We start from the raw sequence: 25,379 nt of genomic DNA on the forward strand, positions 1-25,379 counted from the left end.
CAGATTAGAAATTGAAGCATGGATTAAAAATACAAAGTCAAATGCTAACTTCTAAATACATTTATCATGATTCAAAAGATACCCACAACAAACACTCAAAGGGTGGGTGATTTTGGGACACAAAACCTTCATCGTTTAAGTGTTCCAGGTCAAAGTCAAGAAGACAAATGATCATCCACACAATAGAACAAATGCCAAACAACACCTGATTTCAAGCAAAGGGAAGAAATCAATCATGCTCAGAGTATTTTTTTTTCCTGCATGAGATAGAAAGAGCCTTTCTTTTCCCCAGGAATCTCTTCAATATGCAAATCCTAGTATCCAGAACTCACCTCATCCTACATATGAAAGAAAGAAATCATTCCATCTTTGTAGCCGAAGGAAATAATTTCACCTTTTTAATCTCTTCCAGATCTCCTTCATCACTTCATTTGTCCAACAGAACCATTCCTACTTATGCTGTTTTCCACGTTTCCAAATTCTAGTAGAAAGAGACATGACTCGACTTTTTTTTCACCTTTTGTCTTTTAGTCCCCGTCACACTATCATACAAGCTGAGAAATATTTATCGAAAGTGAAAACTTCTAAATATGCTGAAGTCCTCCTACTCATCTCGAATTTGCAACTAATTCCTGAACTCCTTTAAAATGACAACAGAAGTTCAGACATTTTAAAGCCAGAGGGGACCTTCACAATTCTCAGTCTGATCACCACCATAAAATGGATCATAGAAACCCATGCCAAAATCCCCACAGGAAAAAAACTTTTCTCCTGATTGAGCTACAGTCGTTCTAGCTAGAGTCTATCTAGAGAAAAATACAAAGCCTTAATTAAAGACCATAAATGCTGAACACATCCTACAAGCTATATTCTGCTCCACAGAACATTGTTGTTTTCCAGTCATTGTTTTGTACACACAGACACTGTGAAACTAAATATAAAGGAGGGGGCCAGTACTGCTAAGCTGCTCTCTGGCTGAATCGCAGCATCTCTACCAGCAGCCTCACACTTCTCCCTTTCGCTCTCTTTCTATACATAATTCGGGCATTTTCATTCAGGTATTTGAAAGTCAGGTGAGGTGGCTGCTCCAGAGTAAAGCTAATCCACATTCTGGAAGTCCAGGCACAACTTCAGATGTGGGAGACTTGTACCTCATTTCCTACTTGCTAGGAGACTGGTTTAACTCTTAAACGGTTATGGAGAGCCACCATTGCCTTCTCTGGCTTGAACCGTCTATCGGGGTGCCTTAGGTATGCTCAGAGTTCATCTGGCACACTAAAACTTGGGGATTTAGGCACTGCAGTGCCCAGCTCATGGCACTCAAATGACCTTAGATGGAAAACAAACTTTGTTTTGTTTAGGTCAGCTGAGCAATGCAAAACCATAATAATACGTGCCTAACTGGATGGGGATTTTTTTTGGCACGCTAGTCTAGATTTAAGCAACTAATTTTGATCTAAGTTCTTAAAAACAATTTTGTGCCTTTTCAGGTCTTATATCAAACCCTCAAATCTGTACAAAATATTCCATGAAAATTTCTCCAAAACACCTGCATTGCAGAATGAAATCTGAATATCTGAACAGGAATTACTGGAAATATTCAGATTAATCAGAGAAATAAAGAGCTGATGCAAAAGATTTAGAAACTACGTCTCATTTCCTATTCCAAATGAATTCAGTGACAAAAGCTGCTATATAATTAAATTCGCTGCTGAATGTGATCCTTAGAACCGATTCAAATTCTGTTTTCTGATTTGTCGTGGTTCTGCTCTCCCAGTGCTCACCCACTTACACGGGTGTCTGGTGAGATTTGGTCCCTAACAGAATGTGTCCTGTTTACCAGAAAGCTTAACCAGCCCTAGCATCTCTCCACATTTAACAGTAGGGATCATCTTTCTCTTGCATGTACTGTACTTAGTTGGTAGAGGAGCATGTAAAAATTATCTTAATTTTTTGCTGATGCTTTCTTCTTTTTAGCAGACTTCGCAATGTCCTACCTGATAAAATTTACTTTGGCCAATATTAATCAGTCAGCCTGATGTCCTAACATTTACTTTTCTCTTTTGTTGTTTGCAATGCATTCTTGGAACCGGGACAAATATCAGACATGCACTCATGCAAAGTCTGTGGTATGTACTATATAAATGAGACCCCGGTTCCAGCTACCTAGCCACCATCTGAACAGTATTCTTAGACTTTTACTTCTGAGAGGGATCAATTTTCTCTGGGTGCCATGAAGGCACTACTAGCTTTAATACTGCTTGTTCAGCTTCCAGTTCACAGAGCTGTACCCACAGCTCCCCCGCCTCCCTTGGGCTGCGATGACCCAGAATCTGAAGCAGCAGCTGAAGTAGCTGTGAATTACATTAATGACCACAGCCACCACGGATACAAGTTTGCCTTGAACAGAATCGAGCAAGTCCGCGTGCTGCCGCAGGTAAGTGAGGAGACTGCAGGCTGAGCCCTGCGCTAAACTGGGAACGCTTGGAAATGACCAACGAGCCCTGCCAAGGGCTGGATCCTCACCTGGGGGGAATCAGCAGGACTTTATTGATTTAAATGGTGCAATGCCATCTTTTAGCGGTTGAGAATCCAGGTCACTGGAATGCATCTCTCAAAGAGCAGAACAGAGGAGGGGAGAGAAATGTTATGTTATTTTGGTACAATGCTAGAAAGAGCTCAGTTCAGAAATGCAGCACGCCTGCTAGGGCAGATCACTCACAGTGCTGATTCATGAGCCCGGTAGCTAATCTGGAGAGAAACTGTGAGGATAATTCTCATGATGCAGGTAATATTTATTGGCTAAATGCATACCTACCGTAACTCCATGCTATTAGTGATTTTGCAGTAGGTATGAATTTTACCTAATATCCCATTGAGCTGACAAGGAAGCTGAATGGAAGTAACTGTGCTTTGCAGTCTCATTTCCACTGAGATCTACTCACATCATTCTAGCCATCTACAGAGGCAATAGAAATGGTCATGAATACAACGCATGCACACATTTAGAATCCTTGATTTTCTCAAAACATTGGAAAGGGCTGCAATTATTAACAAGAATGAAACTCCAGGGCTGTTTGCTACTTGACAAGAGAGAGATGTCATTTACAAGAGAATGAAGCAATCATTAATGAGATTAGAAGTGTCCCCACGGTTACTTATACAAAAACACTGGTGACAGTGCTTTGCTCTCATTTAATACTTTTACTCTAAAATAACTTCATTGGTTTAAAAGGAATCGCTCACGACTCAAACCTCAGAGTTAATTTCAGTGCTAGGGAGCCTCATTGCTGCCCTGCCATTCACATGTCTTATATTAGAGTTGAAAATGTTTGGGAACAACCATAAAAGATCTGTCAGTCCATAAAGAACATGAATATTGAGGCTGGAATTTATGTGGTGGAATTCAGTGTAATTTCAATGGAGTAAATGGGACAGGCCAATGTGCACCAGTATGCGGAGTTTATCTGGTATCTGGTTATAGATACAGATTTTTTTCATCAACAAAACCAGCTGTTGATTTTTTAAAACTACCCAACAAAATAAAATCAAGTTAACTTAAGAGACCTGACCCACTATATGCAAACTGGACTTTTCAAAAATTATGGGCCAGCTCTTTAGCTGATAAAAAAAAACAGTGGGACATCGGTGGGACAATCTAGACTTACTCCAGCTAAAAAAGCAGCTCTTGTTTCTTATGAAGTTATACAGTAAGGAACTATTCAGACACTAGCATATACCTGGAGCTACCCAACGACAGTCAGCAAGAGACCACAGCTCAGCCCCAGGGAAGAAATCTGGTGATGTTTTGAGAAGTAAATACCACTTTTCTTGCTTTTTTCTTCCAGGGACCAAATAATGAGATACTGTTTCTTGAACTTGACTTATTGGAGACCACATGTCCCATTCTTAGCCCTACACCTCTTGCAAATTGCACAGTAAGGAGCTTCACAGAACACGTGAGTATCCAAAGCATTACTACCTTGGTGCAAAAGTACAAGCTCAGTGTGTTGATGCTAGGGGCCAGTTATGATCAGTTAGATCATAAGGTACAAACACAACCTTCCCTTGGCTACATGTGGGGTGTTAACTAGGGAAATTACGTCAAGTCTAGCCACCAGTGACTGCAGCAGAGCTATTCTCTTCAGCCAGGGCTCTGCCCTCACAGCAATGCTCCGCTGGAATTTACTGGCCTCAGATATTTTGTTCTTATGCAAGTGTGATCCAGCTGTGAAAAGCTTTCCCTAAGCAAAGCACTGGAAGTGTTGTCTGAGTACAGGCAGCTTTGCTTCCTAAGCAGAAAGCAGAGTGAGCAATTGACAATTTAAGCCTCCTGTTTCTAGATCGGGGCCCAATTCGCAGAGCTCATGACTAAATCCACCCCTGTATTCACCAGGGCTTGGATCCCATTTTCCATGCTGGGGGAGGTAACTAACTGTTCCCTCTTCTCAGCTTTGCCTTTGACATCTCCTCCCCTGTTGGATGCTGCATGCGAGCCAGCTCACACAAGGCAGCACAGTGCTGTTACCATGGCCACTGACCAGCCGAGATTACAGCGCGAGTGTTATCAAACAGCTCTGCAGAAGGTCTTAATTCATAAGGATTCGTATTCTCTGCTCTTTATGAGAGAGGAACCTGAACTAAACGTCTATAACCTAGATACCGTGGCATTTCTGATACTTCTGAGATCCAGATTAGGATCTGAATTTTGCTGTCCGGGTCTGCCTTTTACAAAATCACAGACATCAGGACAGGCCTGCCAAGGTCTTTGCAATCAGGCTGATTCTGCAGGAACCCTCGGCCAGGATCTGTTCTTTTGAATATAGCAATCATTGCCTTTTTCAGAAATTCCTATCTATCTGTACAATGTAACCCTTTGATTTTTGTCTCTCTCTAGGCAGTTGAGGGTGACTGTGATGTTAAACTGCAGAACTTGAATGGAAAGCTGTCTGTACTTGCTAGTAAATGCCACTCACATGCAGGTAAAGATTTGGGTCTTTGTGTTTGAATCTAGAGGCTGGAGCATTGCTATAGCAGTTGCCACAGTTCACTAGCACCTCTGATTCTAAAATACTGGCAAGTACTGTGTATAAATATGGCATAAAAGAAAAACAAAAATTGGTTTTCTAAAGCCAGCTGTTCTGGAAGTCACTTCTCCCCTTTTATGATTTCACTCACCTACAAACCTGGCCCCCTCTCTTAGCTCCTCTTTACTCTAACAGCTAAGATATGCTAAGACTACCTCGGGAGCACTTCCCAGATTTGACCTAGAGATGGCTGGCACTGAAGCACTGAGGCTTTTCCTGAAGAATTTGATTCCTTGTTGGTCTGAATTTGCTAGAGTTTGTTGATCTTCAGAACCCCTTTGCCAGGTGCCCCTTATTTACTAAACCCGGCATTTTCGATATTGCCATGGGAAAGTGGAATCTGTTCTGCATGCTCTGTGTGAGAGCTCTTTGCTGGGTATGCAATGTTTTCAGGACTGTTTTTAAAACTGGTGAGTGAATGAAACACACTCTTGCAAACACAATTCCGATAAATTAAAACACTTTAATTTTTCCAGCGTTTCTTGTGTGACCTGTGGCATCTTTTCAGTGGTGCCATGGATAGTTTGCCAGAAAGAAAAATGATTAAAACCTGAGTAAGAGCATTTGAAATGCACTATTGAAGCCCACAAGACTTCTGCTTGCATGAAGACTTCAGGACTTGAAAAGCAAAAGTCGCGTGAAATACTGCCATCTATAGTTCGTGCTGAAAAAAGTCCTTGCACTATAATTTGGGACAGATGGTGAAACACAGTGTTTTGCGTCACTGAATAGGTCTGCACCGTCTTTCAAAGCAACCTCTGATGAGATTGAAACATAATCTGTTCCTACTGCAGACTCACGTGAAGATGTTCTCCAGCTCTGCCCTGACTGCCTGCTCCTTGCGAGTCTAAACAACACTGAGGTGTTAGCAGCTGTAACTGCTGCCCTCAATGACCACAACAGCAAAACCCCTGATGCCTACCTCAGACTCCTTGAGATTGGAAGAGCCAAAATACAGGTAATTACTAGAACTAAGTCTGCCCTTCCATGTAAATAGAGCATTTCTTCCGTGGCGCTTGAGCAGTGGTAACTAGTTATGTTTGCAAACAGATCTGAATTTGCTTTAAATTGCCCTACTGAATTGCTCTTGATTTCCCAAGCATTTTGTGTCATCTTAGCCACAGGATTCCCTTTGACTTCTGTGGGAGATGCAGAGCTACAAGTCACAACATTTGCCTTTTATCTTTCCCCAGCAGCTCTGCAGTTGCAAACACTGCAAAGTCAGTTAAACATTCTTCCTGTTTTATCAGTATCACCCGGTGCACATGGTCTCTGTTGAGTTTGCTGTGGCTGCCACAAACTGCACAGCAGAAGAGGCTAAAGCTAATCTGGAGGCTTGTCAACTGCTTCCTGAGGATCAGTCTGTAAGTATGCCAGCACATCCATCCTGATCTCGCCAGCTCAGAGGTAGAAAAGAGGCATGCTGTGAGGCACTTGCACTTGTACAGGAATAGACCTTTGTGAGAATGAAAGAAAGTGCAAGAGTTGTATACCACTATGATACGCCTTTCAATGCATGCTTTCTAAAGCTATATCACACCTTTCTCTTCTCTCTGATGTATCTGGGTTGAATCCTAATGCATTTGAATATATTTCAAAAAGGATTGAGGACGAGAGCATCCTTAACACAAAATATTTTTAATAAACAGAATATATATTATAATTTACTTTTCTTAATAAGTGCACCTGAGGAAATCAAGCTCCTTTGTAGTGGGCAGTACACAAACACAAAACAAAAAAGCAGACTGTTTTATCTTCCTACAATTAAAGTGCTGTCAGTATGCTTTGTTTTCATGCATAGGTTCTTGAGAACTATACTATATACTTCATCATGCTAAAATTCGTGTGTTTTTTGTTTGTTTGTTTGTTTTGTTCTGATGAAACAAAAGTGTCCTAGGCAGATTCAGTGGATGGGAACAGTTTACCTAGATTCCTACATATTCCTTCCCTCCCTCATATCCAGACACACAAACAGTCTTATTCTAAAAGAATACCGGAGTTTCCCTTATTTGGTGGTTACACATTTAAACAGTTTGGCTTTTGTGTCCAACATGCTAAAAAGCAAGCACTTTACTGCTCAGATAAAGCATGAGATGTAGCTATTTCTAAATGTACTGAAATTGAAAACTATAATGCAGGTCTCCTCTATTTTCTCACTATTTTCTCTTGACTTTATTATGCTTTGCCAGAATTTCGGTTTCTGCAGAGCAGCAATGGTAACACGTCCCATAGAGGATCTCCGAGTAGACTGCGAGCTGTACGGACACCAGGTACCAAACCTGTGGATGCTCCCTTCCTTTCCAAAGCATTCTGGCCTACCAGTACTGTTTGAATCAATTGCCCTGAGTTTACCTCTTTCACTGTAGACTGCATTAGCTATCTGCAATAACTTAACAGTTTAACTTTGTATCCCAAAAAATAAGATAAGGTGGCTCCTGGTTGTCCTATGGATTTCTGTGCCAGGAATTGTGTCACCTCTGTCATTCATGCTTAACATGGTATGTTTTCCTAACTATTTGGGAGCTTCACGTGTCCAGTAAGGCAAAGGGAACCAAATTCTGCTCAGCTACGGGGAAGGGGCAGCCAGGTATAAAAAATAAAAGAGCAACTGTGGTAGATCAAATAACTGGGAGCTGTTGCTACTGGCAGTCCTTAGACCTGACTGAATTCAGGGACCCTGAGCTGCACTGCTATAGCAAGTGAGAAACCTGTGTGCACAGGACTTGAGTGGTCTCCAGGTATTATACCCTCCAATTGGTTTGAGAAGAGTTAACTGGTCACTGAGTACTTCCTACAGACCAAAGCTCTTGGAAACGCAACAGTAATTAACTGTCTAGAAGATATATGAAAGAAAGAATACAGGTTATAGGAGCAGCTCGGTTTGAATGTTTCACTAGCCGCATACATCGCAGTGAAAGTTCACATAGCACAGAATTTGATGATAATGATCCACCGGATACTACAAACGTGTTTCTGGGTTCCTGTGTATGTGTGTTCAAATCCAAATCAAACCTTTCCTGATGGTCAGAAACATTTTGTACCTGGGCTGGGAGTCAGTGTCTGGTTAGGAGAAGGGTACCTAGTAAGGTATCGATGACCTGTATATGATAAATCCCAAGTAACCTACACAGTTACTGTACCTGCAACAACTGTAACACACACACAAACTTTTTCTTTTCCAGCCTGGAGTTACCTTCTCTCACCCAGGCCAAGACACATCAGCAGGACTGGTACCCAGCCCTGGACAAGGCTTCACTAACCATAACCTCAGACTTTCCCACAATAGCCCTGCTGCATCTGAATCCAGCTCTTCAGAGTTTCCTTCTTCTGTGCTTTTGGCAAAATCTGTAGCAAAGAGAGCAGCTCCAGAGGTTGCTCAGCATGATAAAGTACCTCGCCCAGTTGGCTTCGCGCTTCCTCCTCCTCCATGCCCTGGCAAGGTTCGCTATTTCAAGATATAGGCTGTGTTTCAGCCATGGCAAGACAGCTGACTGAAGGATCGGCGTGCAGCAGCAGCATCAACACACGGAGCACAACACCAGGTGCAAATAGCTGAGAACTTGACTCTGGGCCCAACTGAGTTTCACCCTCCAGAGAACAGAGCTGAGGCCAGGATCTTGCAAAGGCCTGCTACAAAACATAGGGGACTGAAACATACAGCAGTTGTTTTCTCTACATACAGGGATGCTCTAGTTAAAATACAACAAAAATTGTTTCAATGAAACGGTTGAAAGAGCTATACAACAGTTGTAGCTTTGTGATAGAAACACCAGCCGAAAGATTACTTCACAATAAAATGTTCAACAAAAATGCTTTGGTACCTTCTCCCTGTATATTTTTTCATTTAGTTGTCAAGTATCTCCTTCATGGCATTATGAGTCATATTCTGGGCCTGATTTCAAAAACAGTAAGCTCCTGCATTCCTCATCAGCTTCCCTGGGATGTGTGGGTGCTGAGTGCTGTAGAAAATCAGGTCAGTCCTTTCTTTTGATCACACACCAACAGCACTAAAGAAGTGGCAGGAAAAAAATGTATTTTTCCCTTCCACCTGTAGTGTTTCCTAGCATGTACCTCCTTTTAGTACCCACCAGAAAAACCTCAATAATTTTGGATATGACATAAAGAATAATAAGAGCGTCCATGCCTACAAAAAGAACAAAGAATCAGAACACATTGCTGCACAGGCTGAAAGCATCAATACTCCCAACCACGCACATGTGTCTTCTCTGTCCTCCAGCAGATACATAGGCACAATACGATCCTGGGGTACTGTACGCCTTGTGTGCTTCTGAGGGAAAACCAGCTCAAAGGAATAAAAATACACTACAGACACGCGACTCGTGTAATAGGACCCAGACAGTGATGGCAATTTACCATTGTCCTAGCAGTCAGATCTTCCCTGTATTTCTCACGTGTTACAGCCCAAATCTATTCTAGGTAGAGAAGTAAAAAGACACAGGGGCCAGAAGGATCTTTACCAGACTGGAATTGTGCAGGCCCAGGGGAGCAGTCTCAGAGGCGGTCATGAATCTTTAACCAGGAACAGCACTTGCTACAAGATAATTACCATGCAGGCAGCAAAACCTGAAGAACACATGTCATTTCTGAACTGCTTCAAATAACCTAGTCTATTCTCTTAGTTGCAACCTTCCAGCGTTCAGTAAGCAACACAACTAACATTTGTTCTTCGCAACAGTGCAACAGGTTGTTATACGGAAAGCTTCTGCTCTGCTGTGTCAATGGGGAAAAGGAAAAGCCTTATGTACTTGTATCGGTGTTCGCCTGGGTGTGTGGAGGGGAAAAATGGAAAACCAGCCCCTACTCTGAGCCCCAGCATAATGTGATGGCGGCATCCTGCCAACAAGCTCACCCCTGTAAGGCAGCAGCTCTCCCGTTTGAGGAACACGCTGAGCTCTCGCAGGCCGTGTGTTGCAGGCAATTGCTGAAGTTACATGCCAGGCAGGTGCCCAGGGACTTTTTACTTCTTTGTAAAGCTGTGACTCCCATTTGTTCAGCGCCCAGCCATTTATTTTGAAAGTGCCGGTACTGAGCAGCAAGAAATTTCTGCAGCGGGAAGGTGGGTGGCCTCCCCATCCCCGCTGCAGGAGACGTGGTACAGGATGTAACGAAATGGCTACTACTATCTGCGTTACTGTAACTTCAGATCTGAATTACTGTGGCTTCAGATACACAAGACTGGGTTTCTAACTTCCCTGGAACAAAGAGTTTTCCTAGCTTTCAGATTTTTAAAGCTAGAATTCACCTTAACTAAACCGTACAAACTGTCTTATATATAATGGAGTCGGCGCTACGTTATACCAGACAGCATTTTCCAGACTTAGTAAATTCTTTATCTGTTACCAGAAGCAGCAAGTTTATAAAAGGGATCCCGGCCTGTGGGGATCTCCGAACTCAAGAAAACACTGCATTTTCTTTTTGCAATTTCCAGACACACAAAGCGAGGACATGTAGCAGAGCACCTGCAGCCCCCACGCTTCACAGATGTTCACTTACACCTGGCCTAGCTACTCGTTTTTTTCCTAAAATAAAAAATAGTAGAATTGCTCTGTACTTTCTTGTGATTCCAGTTAGTAACTGCACATCATTTTTCCCCTTAACACTTGCCTCTTACAGACACATTTTCCATAACTGTTTTGAAGCAGTCAGTTTGCTTACCCTGAGCACAGCCCTGTATTCATGCACCTGGACCTCAGTAACAGATTCGGTATTTAGTAATAGATTTACTGGGCAGTGAGCGCTATTAAATGGCAATACATAAAATTCGAATGACTCCTTTCTTGAAATGCAGCATGAATAGTTTTGTCAGGTCTGCTTCAGTGACTGACAATGCTTTTCAGCTTTTTCAAACCCTGTTTTGCTAAAGCATATGTACTTCATATGCTGCTTTGCCTGGACATGCTCAGATTTCCCAGCTGTGTCCATGTTTCGAGGTCAGCTACTTGAACAGAGAATTTTTTTCCTTTCCAGTGGGAGGAAGAGCACAAAGAACAGAGTCAGGGATAACAATTCCTCATTATAAGAGGCACCGACACAGCCAGTACTAACTGGCACCCATCTCCATAGAAATGCCATGTACTGTAAGGATAAAGAAAATGAGTTATTATGCTGTAGCCGCAGGGGAAGCATTCCCAGGCACAAGGAACAATGTGAGTGCGTCTGCATTGCTGCTTCTGCTGTTCCTCTACTATGGCTACAGCAGCGTTTCTCAACATTCATCTCCTGTGTCCCTTCCCTCCAGGATACAGTCCGTACATCAGCCCTCACTCTCAGTCTGAAAAGCAGCTGGTGACACTTGCGGTGGCTCAGTCTAGCAGCCCTGTGTCCCTATCTGAGTTTCTCTGTCTGCCACCAACCAAAGCCTTCCTAGAAGAGTTTCGGCCCCAGTGCTGTTGCAGGTCTTCCTGGCTGTATATAAAACCCCACTCAGCTTTCTATAGACATTCCCTGTGACAGCTTTTGCTGTCTCACAGAGGAACATCCTTTGAGCATCGCTGGGTTAAAGACATGAAATTCTTTGTAGTACCAACAATATATAAATTCAATAAGAAATCTTCACAATAGTGTTAAACAGAGATAATTTTGTCCTTCGCTAGCACGCCTCCTTCCTCACTCAGTGTGGGTACAACCCTCAAACCTAAAGCTTCGTGGTGTTATCCAAGAAATCCCTGTGATCACAAAGCCTCACGTGACTGAAAACGAGGACCAGGGAAACGGCTTCCCAGCCTCTGATGATCTTTCAAGGTGAAATACTGCAGGACTGTCCCTCAGTAGAACACCACCGACTTTTACTGGGATAATCCCCAAATAATGGTAGCTGTCATTTCTCCAGATCTTCAGGATAAGAGGTGAGATTTGCACAGCTGTTCCCACCCCTCTCACACACAGAGCTCCTGGCAGGTTGGCCACGAGGCCCACCACCGGCATTTCAAACCAAATTCTCTCTGGACAGAATTTTCCGTGACCCTTTTTCATCCGTACTCAGCAAATCACTGGAGAACCAAGAGTGGCCACAGTGCAGTCTCTTAGCTAGCAAATCAACCTCCAAATTCAGCAGTGAGGGGAGAAGTCCGAGGAAGCAATAAAGCTGCAGAGCTGAGCGGGCGCTGTGTGACACAACGGGGGCAGCTGCTAAGCCAGGGAGCGGCGTCCCCCCGAGTCGCAGCCCTCAGTCACGTCAGGACGGTTTTATTTAATGCTGCTGAAAAGGAATGGAAGCAGAGCACTGAGCAGTGCTCTAAAGAGCATTCAAATAATTAAAATGGTGACATTGCTGACCAATTTTCTTTGCTCCTCGGGCCTCTAGCCACAGGCTTATGGTTCTCCTGTGGCTTCCTACGATTTAGACTGGAGTAGGCTGTGGCGGTGGTCAGAGGAGAGAAGCCAGGAAACTAAATATTAAGTAGGTAGGACTCTTCTCCTTGAGCTAGAAAGCTAAGGTCCTAAATCATCCGGCCAAGACACAGTTAGGGAAAAATAGCTACAGTTCTCAGAGAAATCTCTGGACGGCTCTGCAGGGTGATGTGAACTGCAAACAACTGGATGTACGTTTTCTTGATTCAAGGTACAAAAAGAATAATTTACAGGAAAAAAAAAAAAGAGAGGGAGAGATGGCATAAAAAGGAAGGCACTGGTTACATGAAATCAAATGAAGGAAGTTCTCCCTCTAGTTTACGTCACACACTCTCTCTTCTTTAAGAATTTTTTTTTCCCTGTTAGATTTTCCCCTAGACCTTTGGCTTTGAGACTAGCATAATCAGCTCCAGGTCTGTAACTTTTTTACAAGCCACCTTCCTCTCCTCTCTCCACATTTAGCTTCAGACAATTCTTCATCATTAAGTTTGGTTCTCAGGCCACAAAAATGCAGCAGCATGCTAAAATTAGTGGGGGAGTCCATGTGCAATTAAACTACTAAAGGTGTAAAATCAGTCAGTTCCATGCCCTTATCCTGTTTCCATTCAAATCAGCAAGACCTTTGTCATCATCTTACTTGGGAGAAAAACTGGATTTTTGACATAACAGAGCTTGAGCCAGAGCTGTCCTCAATGTAGGTTTATTTAAGCAATACTCGTTGCTTAAGAAAGCAGCTTTTTGTGTATTCTTGTGCTTTGTGATGAGGTCAAAATTATATGGTCTGCCCAACGTAGTCTAAATTAGAGATGTAAAGCCCAAAGGAGAAAGTGCTCTCTGGTCTCAGAGGGAGCTACAACATTTTCATAAAGCCTTGTAATCATTGACTTAGTGTTTGCACTTGTATCTGCAGGTTTAAAGGTGATGGTCAGTATGTAATAAAGAGGGGACACGAGTTTATAAAGAGACAGGGCTCCGTTACAAAAGTCTGCTATTTCACACAGGTCTCAGCTCCTCCATACCAGCCTACCATTCTGATCTGCTGCACTGGTTTCCCAGGCAGAATGTTTTTACTTATTTCAGTGCTCATTGGCATACAGGGGCTTTGCTCCTGGGCCGCCTCTCCTCCTGCCAGAAAAGTGCCAAGTGCATTGCTGTCCCCCACCTGTGATGACACCGCAGTAGAGGAGGCTGCAGATCTGGCTCTTCGCCAGATCAATGCTGACCGAAGAGAGGGCTACATCCTCCGCCTCTATCGGGTCTTCAGCGTCCGAGAACATCCCCAGGTGAGTTACCTCCTTGCTCTCTATCTGTTTCTCCCATGAAGAGCCCTGTGTCTATCACCATTCCCTAGCAATAGCTATTTGAACTAGGAAATATTTCAAAAGGCAAATGTAAATTTACCTTCACAGGACTCCAGAGGTGATGCCAACTTTATGCACAGATGACTAGAAACAATTTCATCACTGCTGTGGGCAATTAGAGAGCAAAGCTCAGGCACGATTCTCTGCTGCCTGCCCCTGGTATAGCTCCAGGCATTGGTTCAAATTCAGTATGAAACACCGCTACTCTGATTTAGTTTCATATTCACCTTCCTCCCACACCTTCCTCCCACTGCCTTGTGCAGTTGGTGTGCAAAGGTTATCCAGTCACCGTACATTTTGCACAAAGGATGTGAGCACTAACAGGTTGTGGTGATTTTACCTTGCTAGGCAGCTGAACTCCACCACAACGCATCCAGCTTGGGACCAGGGAATTCCTTCACAGGTTTCTAAATGACGACTCACTCCACAAAAGAAATTCAGAACTAGCTCAAGTGAAAAAATTACAAAGGGAATACATGTGGAGTATCACTCTCATAGCCTCAAATATTTTCTTTCCCTATGCACACTTAGTTTATTACTACTTGGTGTGACAAAAGCTGAACGGCACTAGCAAGGGACAACCTGAGATGAGGGCACAAACTTGTAAGGCACTGTGCAAGCACACTGATAACATTCCCTGCCATGCTTGCTCTCTTCTGGTAAACTTACCCAAAGGGCAAAGAGTTCTGAACCCTAAAAGAAACTGAGGCTTATTGCTAGATGCTTAAAGATCTGTACTGGTAAGGACATGACGCTACATCCTGCTACTCTCACAAAGACATGGTTTCTGCAGACATGCTGTGGCCTCCAGCAATGTGCGATCTCACAGCTAAAGATACACACCTTGCTAGAGCAAGGTGTTCTCTCCCTTGCTTTGCTCAGGTGACAGAACAAAGCAACTGGATCAGTTCTCTGGAGAGTTTTTGCCACATAGGACAACTGCCCGTGAGTTGGCCCAGCAGCCACACCACCAGTCATGGAGCTGGGCACCTCACCAGCCCTAGCACCGAGGGTGTACCAACGGGGGAGCCCAGCACATGGCCAGAACTCAGTCTGCCATGTCGGCCCCTAGCTAAAGATGGCCTATTGGGGCTATTTTGTACTGACAATTAGAACAACCCTATGGCCACCGAGGCTGCAGCATGCTGGGTGCACCCATGCTGCAAACCACTTGACTCGTCTCCTTGCTTCTCCCTTCACCTGTGCCAAGTCTATCTCAGCACAAGACAATTCTGGGCCTTATTTGTCATTTGGTCTGTCGCTTAATTCCCTAGAGTCTTAACTTACCTCTTTAGGGCCTAGGTTGCTCTTTGTTTCTATGGGAGTTTAATTTACTCTTATTCTTATTTTTTGCATCTAATATGCTTATCCTACAAATAAGGTGTTTCGAGACACTGTGTAATAATACACTAGACAGTCTAAGCCCTTTGTCACATTTTTGCTGCAGCCAAACACAATACATAATACGCAGTCAGCTATGTCAGGGATAATTACGGAGAGTAACAACTTTATGCAACCTTCTATGCCCCTCAAAAAAAATCAAGAAATTTTTTTTCTTTTTTTTTAGCAGTCTTTTTTTTTTTACCTCCTTTTTTTTTTTTTTTTTTTTTTACTTAGGATAAAAGCATTTTCAAAATGACTTCAAATTCTAATCTGCCCTTAAGCAACTTGTGGTTCAGTTTTGCTCTAATTGAAACTAATAAGCCATCTGCTATTAACTTATATGTAAGTAGGACAGAGCTTTTCTTTCATACAAGATACTCATGATTAACTTCAATGACAGACACTTAACCAAAATTACAAATCGCGCCAAAATGCTCCATTTCTTTCCCTTGCCCCAGAACTCCCCGCCACAAAGGCAATGCTGCGCTGCTGCCAAATCTTCTCTGCCTCCAAGGCTTCCCAGCACACGTGGCGGCGGCAATACTAGCATCAGCAGCACTGAGGAAGGGATCTTTTTGTCAATGCAGAAAAGACATAAGTTTTTATTCAATACTAAGCAGAAATCAAAAGGCCCTTGCATAACGGTCTTTTTATGAAAATTAAAATAAGGATAATGAAACCTTCAGAGAACTGCTGAGCTCTGAATAAACCCCAAATTATCCTTTCCCCAGTAGAGAATGATACGTACTGAAGCAGGTAGACAAAAAGATGTGTAGATTTTATAATAACCTCATAATAACCAGTATATTAGAGCTGGTATTAAGCAAGAGAGCTACAGGAAACAGGAAATACAGTTTGGTCCACCCTGGCTGCATTTAATATTTCCACGATCACCAAGCTTTACAATCAGTCTTCATGATTCACTTGAGTAAATCCATCTAACATCAAACATATTTGATTGTAAGAATATTTCTTTTACGTGACCTGTGTGCTTTTGCCTCCAGAATACCCGAATGACCAATCTGAAAGCTCAAGTCACCAATCCCAGCTTTGGGACTCCTTAAAGACACCCACTTTCCTTGGCTGTTACTTGCTCATGTAGGCTAGCCTTAATAACGTTTTTTCTCATAGAGGATATATTTAAAGTTACAAGCTTGAAATGAATGCTGCAGTACTCAACAATATTTACATTTTCAGTAAATGGCAATGACTTTTTGAACAGTCTTATTTTCTGTTTACCAATATAACCTATATTAGCTATCACATTAAGGAGACCATGATCATGGTAAGGAGACCAAGATCATGGCACTTAGGTGCATTGTATGTAAACAGAAAATTATAATTTCTTCCTTCCAGAGAAGGACCTATGCAGCCAGGTGTGGGGATACTGCCATGCAACTGTACATTGTGCTGCTGCACCTCAGCTTCACTCTTTGTCAAAATAGCTTTTGATCTTTTGAAGACTTTTCGACTGTCAAAAAGAAATCAAAACTGAAATGGTATGGATGCTAGCCCCAGACTTCTACAAGGCCCCATCAAATGTTTTCTTTTCTCCATAAACTACTGAAATCAACTACAAATGAATGAATACTCCTCTCATTTAGTTTTGTTTTATCTCCTTCTTCAACAAAGAGATAATCTCAGTCCGAACATGCAACTAACACTCACATGTGAGTTCTTTAGATGTATAAATGACCGCTGGTCTCTTTCCAGCTTTCCACTGCAGAAAATAAAACATGATCCTAATAAGCTGAACCAGGAGCTGCACCATGTAGCATTTTATCCCTCAGTACTAGATCATGTAATTGCTATATATATTGTGGTGTACTTTTAATCTTTCCTTGTCCCCTTCCCATGGAAACATGTTTGCCCAGATCTTAAGCCCTAATTGCTTTTTGCACCTGTGCTGCAGTAAACTGAATAAAGGTTTCAGTGGACTTAAGCACTGGTTCAGAACACAATCACTGGACTGAAGATTTGAGTGAGTCTGGGACATCCATGCATATATGCAAGGTGCCTCATAGCACTTTCTGGTATCTGAGAGAACACTTAAATCATCTGCATCAACACAGTCATTGTCTCTTTGCAGTGCAAAGCATTCATACTTGAAGAAGACACTACTCTAAGAAATAAGAGCTTTCTATTTCTAATGTCTACTGGGAATGTTCCATGTCAGCAGTTTATCATTATTTGTAGTAATTACTGTCTTATTCCTATTGAAGGCAAAATAACCTGCCTTTCAAATCTAATCATAAAAATGCAGTTGACAATGAAAACATCACCATGTTTAATCCCTGTTCTTGGGTTCTGGTTGGTATGAAAATCAGAGAGAGAAACTGACTCTGACAAGCTGTTTGTTCTTTCAGGTATGACCGAGCCCATTCTCACAGGACCTGACACTCTCCTGATTTGCCTCCATTGAGAATTTGTCCCACACTATGTTCAGTTCTCAAGATATTTGTGTGCCAAACCTGTGTGTTTTGTTTTTCTCCAACTCTCCCTTTGATTTGTTCTTACTTCATTCTGTACAAAACTGGGAGATGACCCCTTCTTTTTTGTGTTCAGGAGATCACTGGTTCTGTCTTCTACCTCGTCTTGGATGTAGTAGATACCGAATGCCATGTACTCAGCAAAAAGTTGTGGAAGAACTGCACAGCCAGACCTGCTCATAAAACTGTAAGAATTTTATTTCATATTTAATCTCAGGTATGAGAATTACTCAGGTAGTACTGACGACAAGAAAATCCCTGCACAAGCATTTTTAGTAGGCAGCAGAGCTTAGTTAGAAAACCCATTTTTAAGGTTCAGAGTTTTCCTTTGTACTATCTAACCTATTTTTAGAATGGTAAGATATACTTTATAAAATAAGAATTGAAAGTAACTTTTTGACCAGAGCTAATAAGCAGATATATCTAAATACCTATGATAGGACACTATTTAGAATAAATGGTTTATTTTTTATAGCGAACCTGTTAAGAGTTTATTTTAATGACAGACTGTCAAGAAGGGAATAAAAGAAACTCATTTAATATAACGTGATTTTTGTTTACTTTAATTCTACTTTTATTCCAACAACTTTGCAAAAATTGTACTGAAAAGGGGAGAAAGAAGAAAGCCCAGCAAAATAAGCTGCAAAGACAGAAACTGATATAAGACTGTTGCTACCAGTGACCAAAATGATTCTGAACAAGTGACAAACAAACTTAAAGAATTGAGGTTAACTAGAAGAAGCCTTGCATATGAAGTTAAAAAAAAAAAAAAAAGTTGCTACAATTAAATTGTCCTAGAGTGCTTCTGAAGTCAGTTACCATTTTAAAATTATAAACAAATAAAATAAAATGGAAGAACAAAATAATTCTGCTCACTTCCACTTACAGCACTTTCAGCGGGAAAGGGGTGCAAAGAACACATGGTCAAAATGGCTTCTATGAAGCCTAGAAATGTATGTCCGAGATGCCTTGGTTATACATATGGCAATATTTAAGAAGCACTTGGAGGACGTACATTTTCAAACACAAAGACACAATGGATATTAATGGGCCATCATTTTTTTCTGCCATAAAGTCAGAGTTGTTTGGTGTGCAAGAGTGGCATTACTGTGCCACAAGCTGGTTTAGCTTCACTCTCCTTCCTTGCTTCACAGGAAAAAGGGGAAAGCTGGGAGACAGGTGACTGGTTCCAGATGCTCTGGGTTGATCTCCACCTTTAGGCTGTCTGAGATCTGTACATTGACCCAGCTTCTGAGGTGGGGGCTGGCGGGGAAAGCACTCTGTGACACTCGGGCAGCTCTCAGCTGCCAGAAGAGTGGCTCTGCATTGCCCTCCTGCAGACAAGCACTGCACCAGGATTACTCAGAATTATGCTGACACCAGGGGAAGACCTGGGCTTTTATTTCTAATGGGGTTATTCAGAAGAGAAATGTGCTCCATTCCCATTTGAGTAATGACACAACTTTATTTTTGAAAATAATTTCATGACTGTAAGAAGAAAACTAACTGCTTGCTGTCTGGGTACTAGATGATCATTGCAAGGGCTGCAATATTTATTGTTTCTACGTGTTTATATTGCTTTAGGTTTATGGTCAATGTAAAGCAATTATCTACATTAATCAGTCAAGAAAAATTGCTCATCTGAATACTTATGAGTGTGTGCTTCAGCCAGGTATGCCTTTATTTAATATGCTCACTTTAAAAAAGGACTGGAAAAATAGTTTGCCGTATAGCAATAGTTTAAATTTTAATTGTGATTATGGCAGCACAGCATTTCCATTAGCTTTCAACCGACCTAATTTTCTCAGGTCAGTGATCATAAGACCAGTGCAGTCCTGCAGCACAAAGCAGTGCAGAGAATAACTGTTTTCAGCTCTGGGAAACCCTGCAGAGCTTCTATTTGGGCTTTTACCCTCTGGTCCAAAAAGCATTTTTATGGATTTGTGAAGGGCAGGCAAGAACAGCAAGCCTGTTCTTACTGTCAGTAGGCTGAGGTTTTTTATGCAGCGTCTCTGCCTGCATTACAAAATTTTTATGGGTCTGCACATTCATAAAGATTCAAAACTGTTGAATGAATCCAACCACATATTGTTACTCCAGGAGACTGGAGGGCAAGTGGGCTTGGTTGGGGGCACAGATGTGTTTGGAGTGACCTACACTGTCAACATGCTCTATGGTTCTGAAAACTTCTCCCTAATGACATTGTTTTGTTTGAATAAAAGTTCCACCCAGATATATTTGGGCAGTATGTCCTGACTGCCCAGTTGATGACTGTCCAACTGAGCCCAAATATTTGGAGGCTGCTGTTCAAAGCCTTGGCAAGTTCAATGGAGAGAGTGAACAAACTCATTATTTCTCTGTCCTCAATGTCACAAGAGCTTCAATGCAGGTAAGCCAAAGCTCATATGACCTGCTTTAACCTTCAGGAAGCATGGATCCACCTGTTATACTTCCTATGATTTGTTCTGTTTTACAGACTGTGTAGAAGTTATAAATGTTTAGTACAGAGATTACTCCCATGGAGAATTCTGGGAAATCTGCATTAATTTAAGACTCTGACTCCATCTGTTGCAAAAAGAAGAGCTTTTTTGCAAAGCTGAAGATACAGATTTGCGTTCCAAAGTTTAGCAAAGCTTCACTGTGAGCTCTTTTTTCCACCACCACCATGAATTAATGACTCCCAATTAGAAAGTACTTAATAAAGCACAGTCACTCCTTCTAACACATACCTGTGATACATTAAATGAGTTTAAGCATGGCTGAAAATTAATTTTAGGCTAACAGAGAGTTAGTCATCACCTGGCTAAATACTGTTTATGACAGTAATATTCAGTCTTTCTAAAACTCATTATGTATAGATAGCAAGGTGGATTTCACTCTGTCTCAAACAGTTAGGTAGTACTACAGTGCAGTATTTCATTGCTCCCATTTTCAAATCCAGGGGTACCTATATTTCAGATGTGGAAAAAGTGATCTTCTTCATTAAAGCAGCCTGAAATGATCAACAAGACACTGAACAGTCTCTGGATATATAGTTCTATGTGGGTGCTAACTTATTATGAAAACCAAACTTGTTTGAACTATAGCTAGTCCATGAGTCATTAGGATTGTGCATATGTAAGAAGTAAAAAATAACCAGGCAATAAAGCAGCACTGGCAAAAATCATTCTCCTGTAATACAACTAACAGCAATACCCCAAATATAACCTGCTCCTTCCACACTTAGCAGGAGCTTTACATCCATTTCAAGGGCTGTAGGACTTTTTCTCCTTCTTGACACATGCACAAGGGCTAATTCCCGCTGGTTTCTTATTAACAGTGGGTCATCGGTCCAGCATATTTTGTAGAGTTTGTAATTCAGGAGACATCCTGCTCCAAAAGTGACTCGATTGCTGACATCTCCAAGTGCAAGCCTCTTTCATCTGAATTAGCTGTAAGTATAAACAACTATTTTTCAGATAATATGGTTCCTCGGCAAACACTTGTCCTGTTCCTTTGGTTCTCTGCAGACAAGAATCAAAACCCACAAATCTTTCTATGGGTTGTAGCTTCAGCTTGCATGTATACAAATTACTTTAGAATAGAAAAAAACATTTCAGTAAAAGTTCCAAATTCTTACCTAGAAGTCCATGAACAAAGAAAAAAAGACAAACAAAAAATACTATCCAGAAAAAGGTGGGTAGCCACTGCTTTACAAAAGAAACATTCTTAAGGCTTTCTTCCAAATAAACAGATACAGACAAAATATTGCAAGCAATGTATAAAGAGTATCTTCACACTACAGTTGAGTCAGCTAGGGAAAACATTTAGGAACTACAGAAAAGAAAAACATAAGAGAAACTGAAAAACTAAATGGGCATGCCGACAAGAGATTCTATTTCAAGTCCCATCTCAACTGAGATCCCAGCCATGTTAACTACAGCCCAGCAAATATATAGTTGTTAGAAGAAACATCTTGTCATGGATTCTTCCACTTGTATGATTTGAAATTGTTTTTGCCTAAGAAATATCATTATGTTCTATTACACCTTGCCCGCATGGGGATATTCTGCTAGAGCAGAACTTAAGCATTCTGTTGTAGTTGGATCTTAAGTAGCCAGCTTATTTTTACTATTGTGCTACCTAACCCTCCTTTGCAAACATAAAGCCTTTTTCAAATGCTGCCTTTCTTTGTATGCTTGCCAATCCCAAAATAAAAGTGCCCAAGCTGCTTATCCCTTCAAATACATGTAGAAGCTATAACTACTCAGCCTTTCTTAATCATCTGTTTTACAAGATAAGAGCTCAATATCAGTGCTACAATGTGAAAATAATACTTACATTTTCTTCTTCCAGAAAATGGGTTTCTGCAAAGGCTATGTAGTAAACAGTGACTTGGAAGACAAAAAATCTGTCACAATATCTTGTGAAATCTACAGTCCTCAGGTATTTCTTAATCTAATCTTAATGTTTTAAGACTAACACTCCTTTGGAAAACAAGAATCGAACTCTTGAAAGCCCAGCCATTTGTAAGTTTTCTTATTCACAAAGATATGGGCTTCAAGAAAGTGAAAAGGCCAAATCAGGAAGAAACCTCTCTTGTGATAAAGCAGACTGTTGCTAGGTGGATAAAAAGGTAAGAGAGTAAGTGTAGAGTCAATCACACAGACTGTGTTCAGAACGCTCAACAAAGAAATAGTAATAAATAGCAAAGGGAATCCAAAGTGTAATAACTGTGTAGTTACCCAGGATTCAAAAGAGATACTTCCATCTGTCTATCCTTGGAGCTTCTGTTCTGCAGCTGGTCTCTGAAGACTGGAAATGCGGCAGATCCTTAGTATGAAGGGTGACCTTCATATCTGAAAAAAAAATTATAACAGCTTCAATATAAGTGATGTTTATTGCCTGTTTTTTAGGATCCTGTCACTGAAGAAGAAAACCAACAAACTAACCAGCGACCTGGAGAATCCAGCCAGAATCAACAACTAGCTTCCCCTTCAGAAACCAATCCTTTCTCCTTACATCTAGAAAAAACAGTGGGCTGGGTTAAAATTCTCCCTCCTTCAACTGAGGACATCTCTCCCCATAACCTACCTGAAAGTCAAAACGAACATGAAAACAGAAAGCCAGTTCCACCTATGGCTGTAGGATCTACATCCAGTCTGCCAGCCCCTGACGGAGAAAAGACTCAAGGAGACAAACCAGACTTGACGAAACCAGTCACTGCACCAATTATTCTCCCCTTCCCTGAAGAACTTTCTCTCTCAGAATCATGCCCAGGAGAAGCAAAGGAGACAAATTCCATCCTACATCCTTTGCTGACTAGAAAGCCTGCCAAGGTCTAGTCAGCCGCCAGTCCTCTTAACCAGCTGCCACAAAATAACAGCCACAGTCGCTACGTGGTCTTCCCATTTATGTAACATCTTTAAATAAATAAATTGCTTATCACAATCTTCATCTTTGGAGTTCTCAGTTTCCTTTGGAACAGCCCCGGCTGTGCTCTCGCTGCGCTGACCCTGAGCCCCAGCAGCCAAACCTGTGGGATAGGGAAGCTCTCAGGGCCCTTACACAGTCACACTCTGCATAACAGTGTATAAACAGGGAATAGGACTTCCACACTGTTTAGGATTAAAAGCTAGTGGTTTTTTTATTACCTTATGGATCAATCTCTTATAATTACCCTTATTATACCTATATAAATATTATATATAACATTATAACGTCACATCATCTTATTATACAATGCATATTATTATATGATACATATTACATTGTGTTTTATTATATAACCTTATAATTAATCCTATTTATTTCCTAAAGAAATCAAGGACAAAGCCCCATGGTTTGAACAGAACCTTACTTTTACTTCTGCAGTTAATTTTGCAAAAATTGTACATTTTCTACTGTTTGTTCATAGTGTTTCTATTTCATCCATAAAAAATACATGAGCCCCTGTCAAGAAAATGATCAGTGTCACAATGAACAGCACAGAACAAGAAGAGGAAAAAACAAACAAACAATCTGTAAACAATAGATGACTCAAGGAATTATGTTATAAATTACCTAATTTGATGCCTTTCTTCAATATGACTGCCCATTTGAAAAATAAAACAGCATTTTAAGTAATGAATGGGGGTGGGATTTGGAACACAGCAATGATGTGAATATTATTGTTAACTGATGAGATGTATTTCAAATGTCTTCGATCATTTACATGGCATTTATTTCACCTCTTATTTCAACCTTCCAGAAGAAATTCTGAATTATTATAATGAAACATTATAAAAACATAAACAAAAGAAATACCCTACTGCATCAGAAGAGTGGTTCATCCAACCCAGTATTCCGACATGCAAAATGATTGTGGTTAGGAGAAGCATATAAGCTTGCCCCTTTCTTCAATCCATTCCCCTTGTACTTTTTCAGTATCCAGAATCATTGTATGAGGGATTTTAAAGAGTACTTCTCTGCTTAGGCCTAGTATCCACTTGTACCTGCTTTCCAAGAACTTTTGGAACTTTTTTGGTCCATGCTGTTGGAGCATGGACCTGCTGTCCATGTGTGGGAGGTGTGTCCATGAACTTTTCTAAACCATTTCTGACCCTGCTGATACCGTTTGTCTCCACATCTTTCTGTGGCAAAGAGTTCCAGAAGTTTACTACTACTACATAGAGACATACTATTTTTATCTGTTTTAAACTGATTCACACCAGTGTTAAGTGCCCATCACCATCATATTATAAGATACCACATTTGGCTTACATACTATCAGAGAACTATTAAGTGAATTCTGAACTAACTATAAAAGAAAGCCACTACTTTGGCTCTGTGCATTTTTGAATGTGATTTCTCAGATGACAGACATGCTAAAAGTTGGCTTTCACTGAATAAGAATTAAGTTAATGACGGTTAAGTGTGATTGCTCACAATATTTCTTAGGGTTTTTCACAAAAATATGTTAAACAAAAACTTCAAAGTCAAACATGTAAACCCAAGTCAATTATCCAGGTAGCACCTTTTTCTGGAAGAAGCTGATCCAATCTCTCACACCAACTTGTATTTGGAAAATTTATCTGAAACTGACCTTGTCATTTTGGGCTCACATTGACTTCTTATATTTTCTTATTTAGAGGTTGAATTTTGCATTGAAAACTCAGCCACTCCCTGACAAAGTCATTACTGCCATTTAAGAAGGTCTTGAGCTATCCTAAATAAAACATTTCGAATAAAATAAGACAATATCTTCTCCTTTCCGCTTCGTAGAGAATATTGAGATATCCTGCGAAAGGTATGAAGACTACTATGCACTGAATTATTTTAATAAATACTAAAAAATATCAGCAATTCCCTAAATAAGTCTTTTGAAAGCTACTACAGCCAAAGAGCACACAAAACTACTTAGATTGAGTGCAAAGTTAGATTTATATCACTTCATGCCATGCCTTGATTGTGTTGGTATTAAGCCAGTCAATCCTATTCTGTGTACTGTTCTGAAAAGATGTAAAGCTGATGGAAGTCTGCTCAAAATTTTCCCAATCTGGAGGAGTAGCAGGTACTTACATAGAAGCTATAGACCACCTGTTTGCAAGGGCACATTGGGCTACAACCCTTCTCCAAATCTGAGTGACCTTCTCGTTTCCCTTTCACTGGTTCTCTTCTCATTAAGGATCTGCAAAAACAAGGATACGGATATAGCCATAATATGGCCA

The 25,379-nt window shown here is 41.1% G+C and overlaps 2 protein-coding genes and 1 long non-coding RNA gene across 4 annotated transcripts in view; 2 read left to right on the forward strand and 1 right to left on the reverse strand.

The window, feature by feature from the left end:
- Window positions 1-1,992: 1,992 nt before the first annotated feature.
- AHSG (alpha 2-HS glycoprotein) lies at window positions 1,993-8,889 on the forward strand. The gene is made up of 7 exons (XM_040567990.1): window positions 1,993-2,437; window positions 3,849-3,959; window positions 4,898-4,982; window positions 5,882-6,045; window positions 6,338-6,451; window positions 7,277-7,357; window positions 8,270-8,889. The coding sequence occupies exons 1-7, from the start codon at window positions 2,234-2,236 to the stop codon at window positions 8,546-8,548; spliced, it is 1,038 nt and encodes a 345-aa protein (XP_040423924.1). The 5' UTR covers window positions 1,993-2,233; the 3' UTR covers window positions 8,549-8,889.
- A 4,601-nt stretch (window positions 8,890-13,490) lies between these two features.
- FETUB (fetuin B) lies at window positions 13,491-23,103 on the forward strand. Its single transcript, XM_040567989.1, has 7 exons — window positions 13,491-13,741; window positions 17,768-17,878; window positions 19,276-19,363; window positions 19,914-20,080; window positions 21,011-21,124; window positions 22,027-22,116; window positions 22,587-23,103. Exons 1-7 carry the CDS (start codon window positions 13,520-13,522, stop codon window positions 23,013-23,015), a joined length of 1,221 nt encoding a protein of 406 aa, XP_040423923.1. The 5' UTR covers window positions 13,491-13,519; the 3' UTR covers window positions 23,016-23,103.
- A 10-nt stretch (window positions 23,104-23,113) lies between these two features.
- Window positions 23,114-25,379, reverse strand: part of LOC121075095 — a 44,785-nt gene continuing 42,519 nt past the window's right edge. The window contains exons 4-5 of one of the 2 annotated variants that reach the window (XR_005822714.1): window positions 25,249-25,339; window positions 23,114-23,206 (exon numbers count right to left, since the gene is read on the reverse strand). This is a non-coding gene — a long non-coding RNA (uncharacterized LOC121075095). Of the gene's footprint in view, window positions 23,250-25,248; window positions 25,340-25,379 lie in introns of both variants that reach the window. The other variant, XR_005822715.1, reaches the window with a different exon arrangement.

The sequence above is a fragment of the Cygnus olor genome, chromosome 9, assembly GCF_009769625.2.
Source record: "Cygnus olor isolate bCygOlo1 chromosome 9, bCygOlo1.pri.v2, whole genome shotgun sequence".
Taxonomy (NCBI): domain Eukaryota; kingdom Metazoa; phylum Chordata; class Aves; order Anseriformes; family Anatidae; genus Cygnus; species Cygnus olor.

Coding starts and splice junctions, on each gene's coding strand:
- AHSG (XM_040567990.1), top strand. CDS start 2,234: ATGAAGGCACTACTAGCTTTAATACTGCTTGTTCAGCTTCCAGTTCAC. Junction 3,960..4,897: donor TAAGGAGCTTCACAGAACAC/GTGAGTATCCAA, acceptor GTCTCTCTCTAG/GCAGTTGAGGGTGACTGTGA. Junction 6,452..7,276: donor TGCTTCCTGAGGATCAGTCT/GTAAGTATGCCA, acceptor ATGCTTTGCCAG/AATTTCGGTTTCTGCAGAGC.
- FETUB (XM_040567989.1), top strand. CDS start 13,520: ATGTTTTTACTTATTTCAGTGCTCATTGGCATACAGGGGCTTTGCTCC. Junction 13,742..17,767: donor GCGTCCGAGAACATCCCCAG/GTGAGTTACCTC, acceptor TTTTGTGTTCAG/GAGATCACTGGTTCTGTCTT. Junction 22,117..22,586: donor GTGAAATCTACAGTCCTCAG/GTATTTCTTAAT, acceptor CCTGTTTTTTAG/GATCCTGTCACTGAAGAAGA.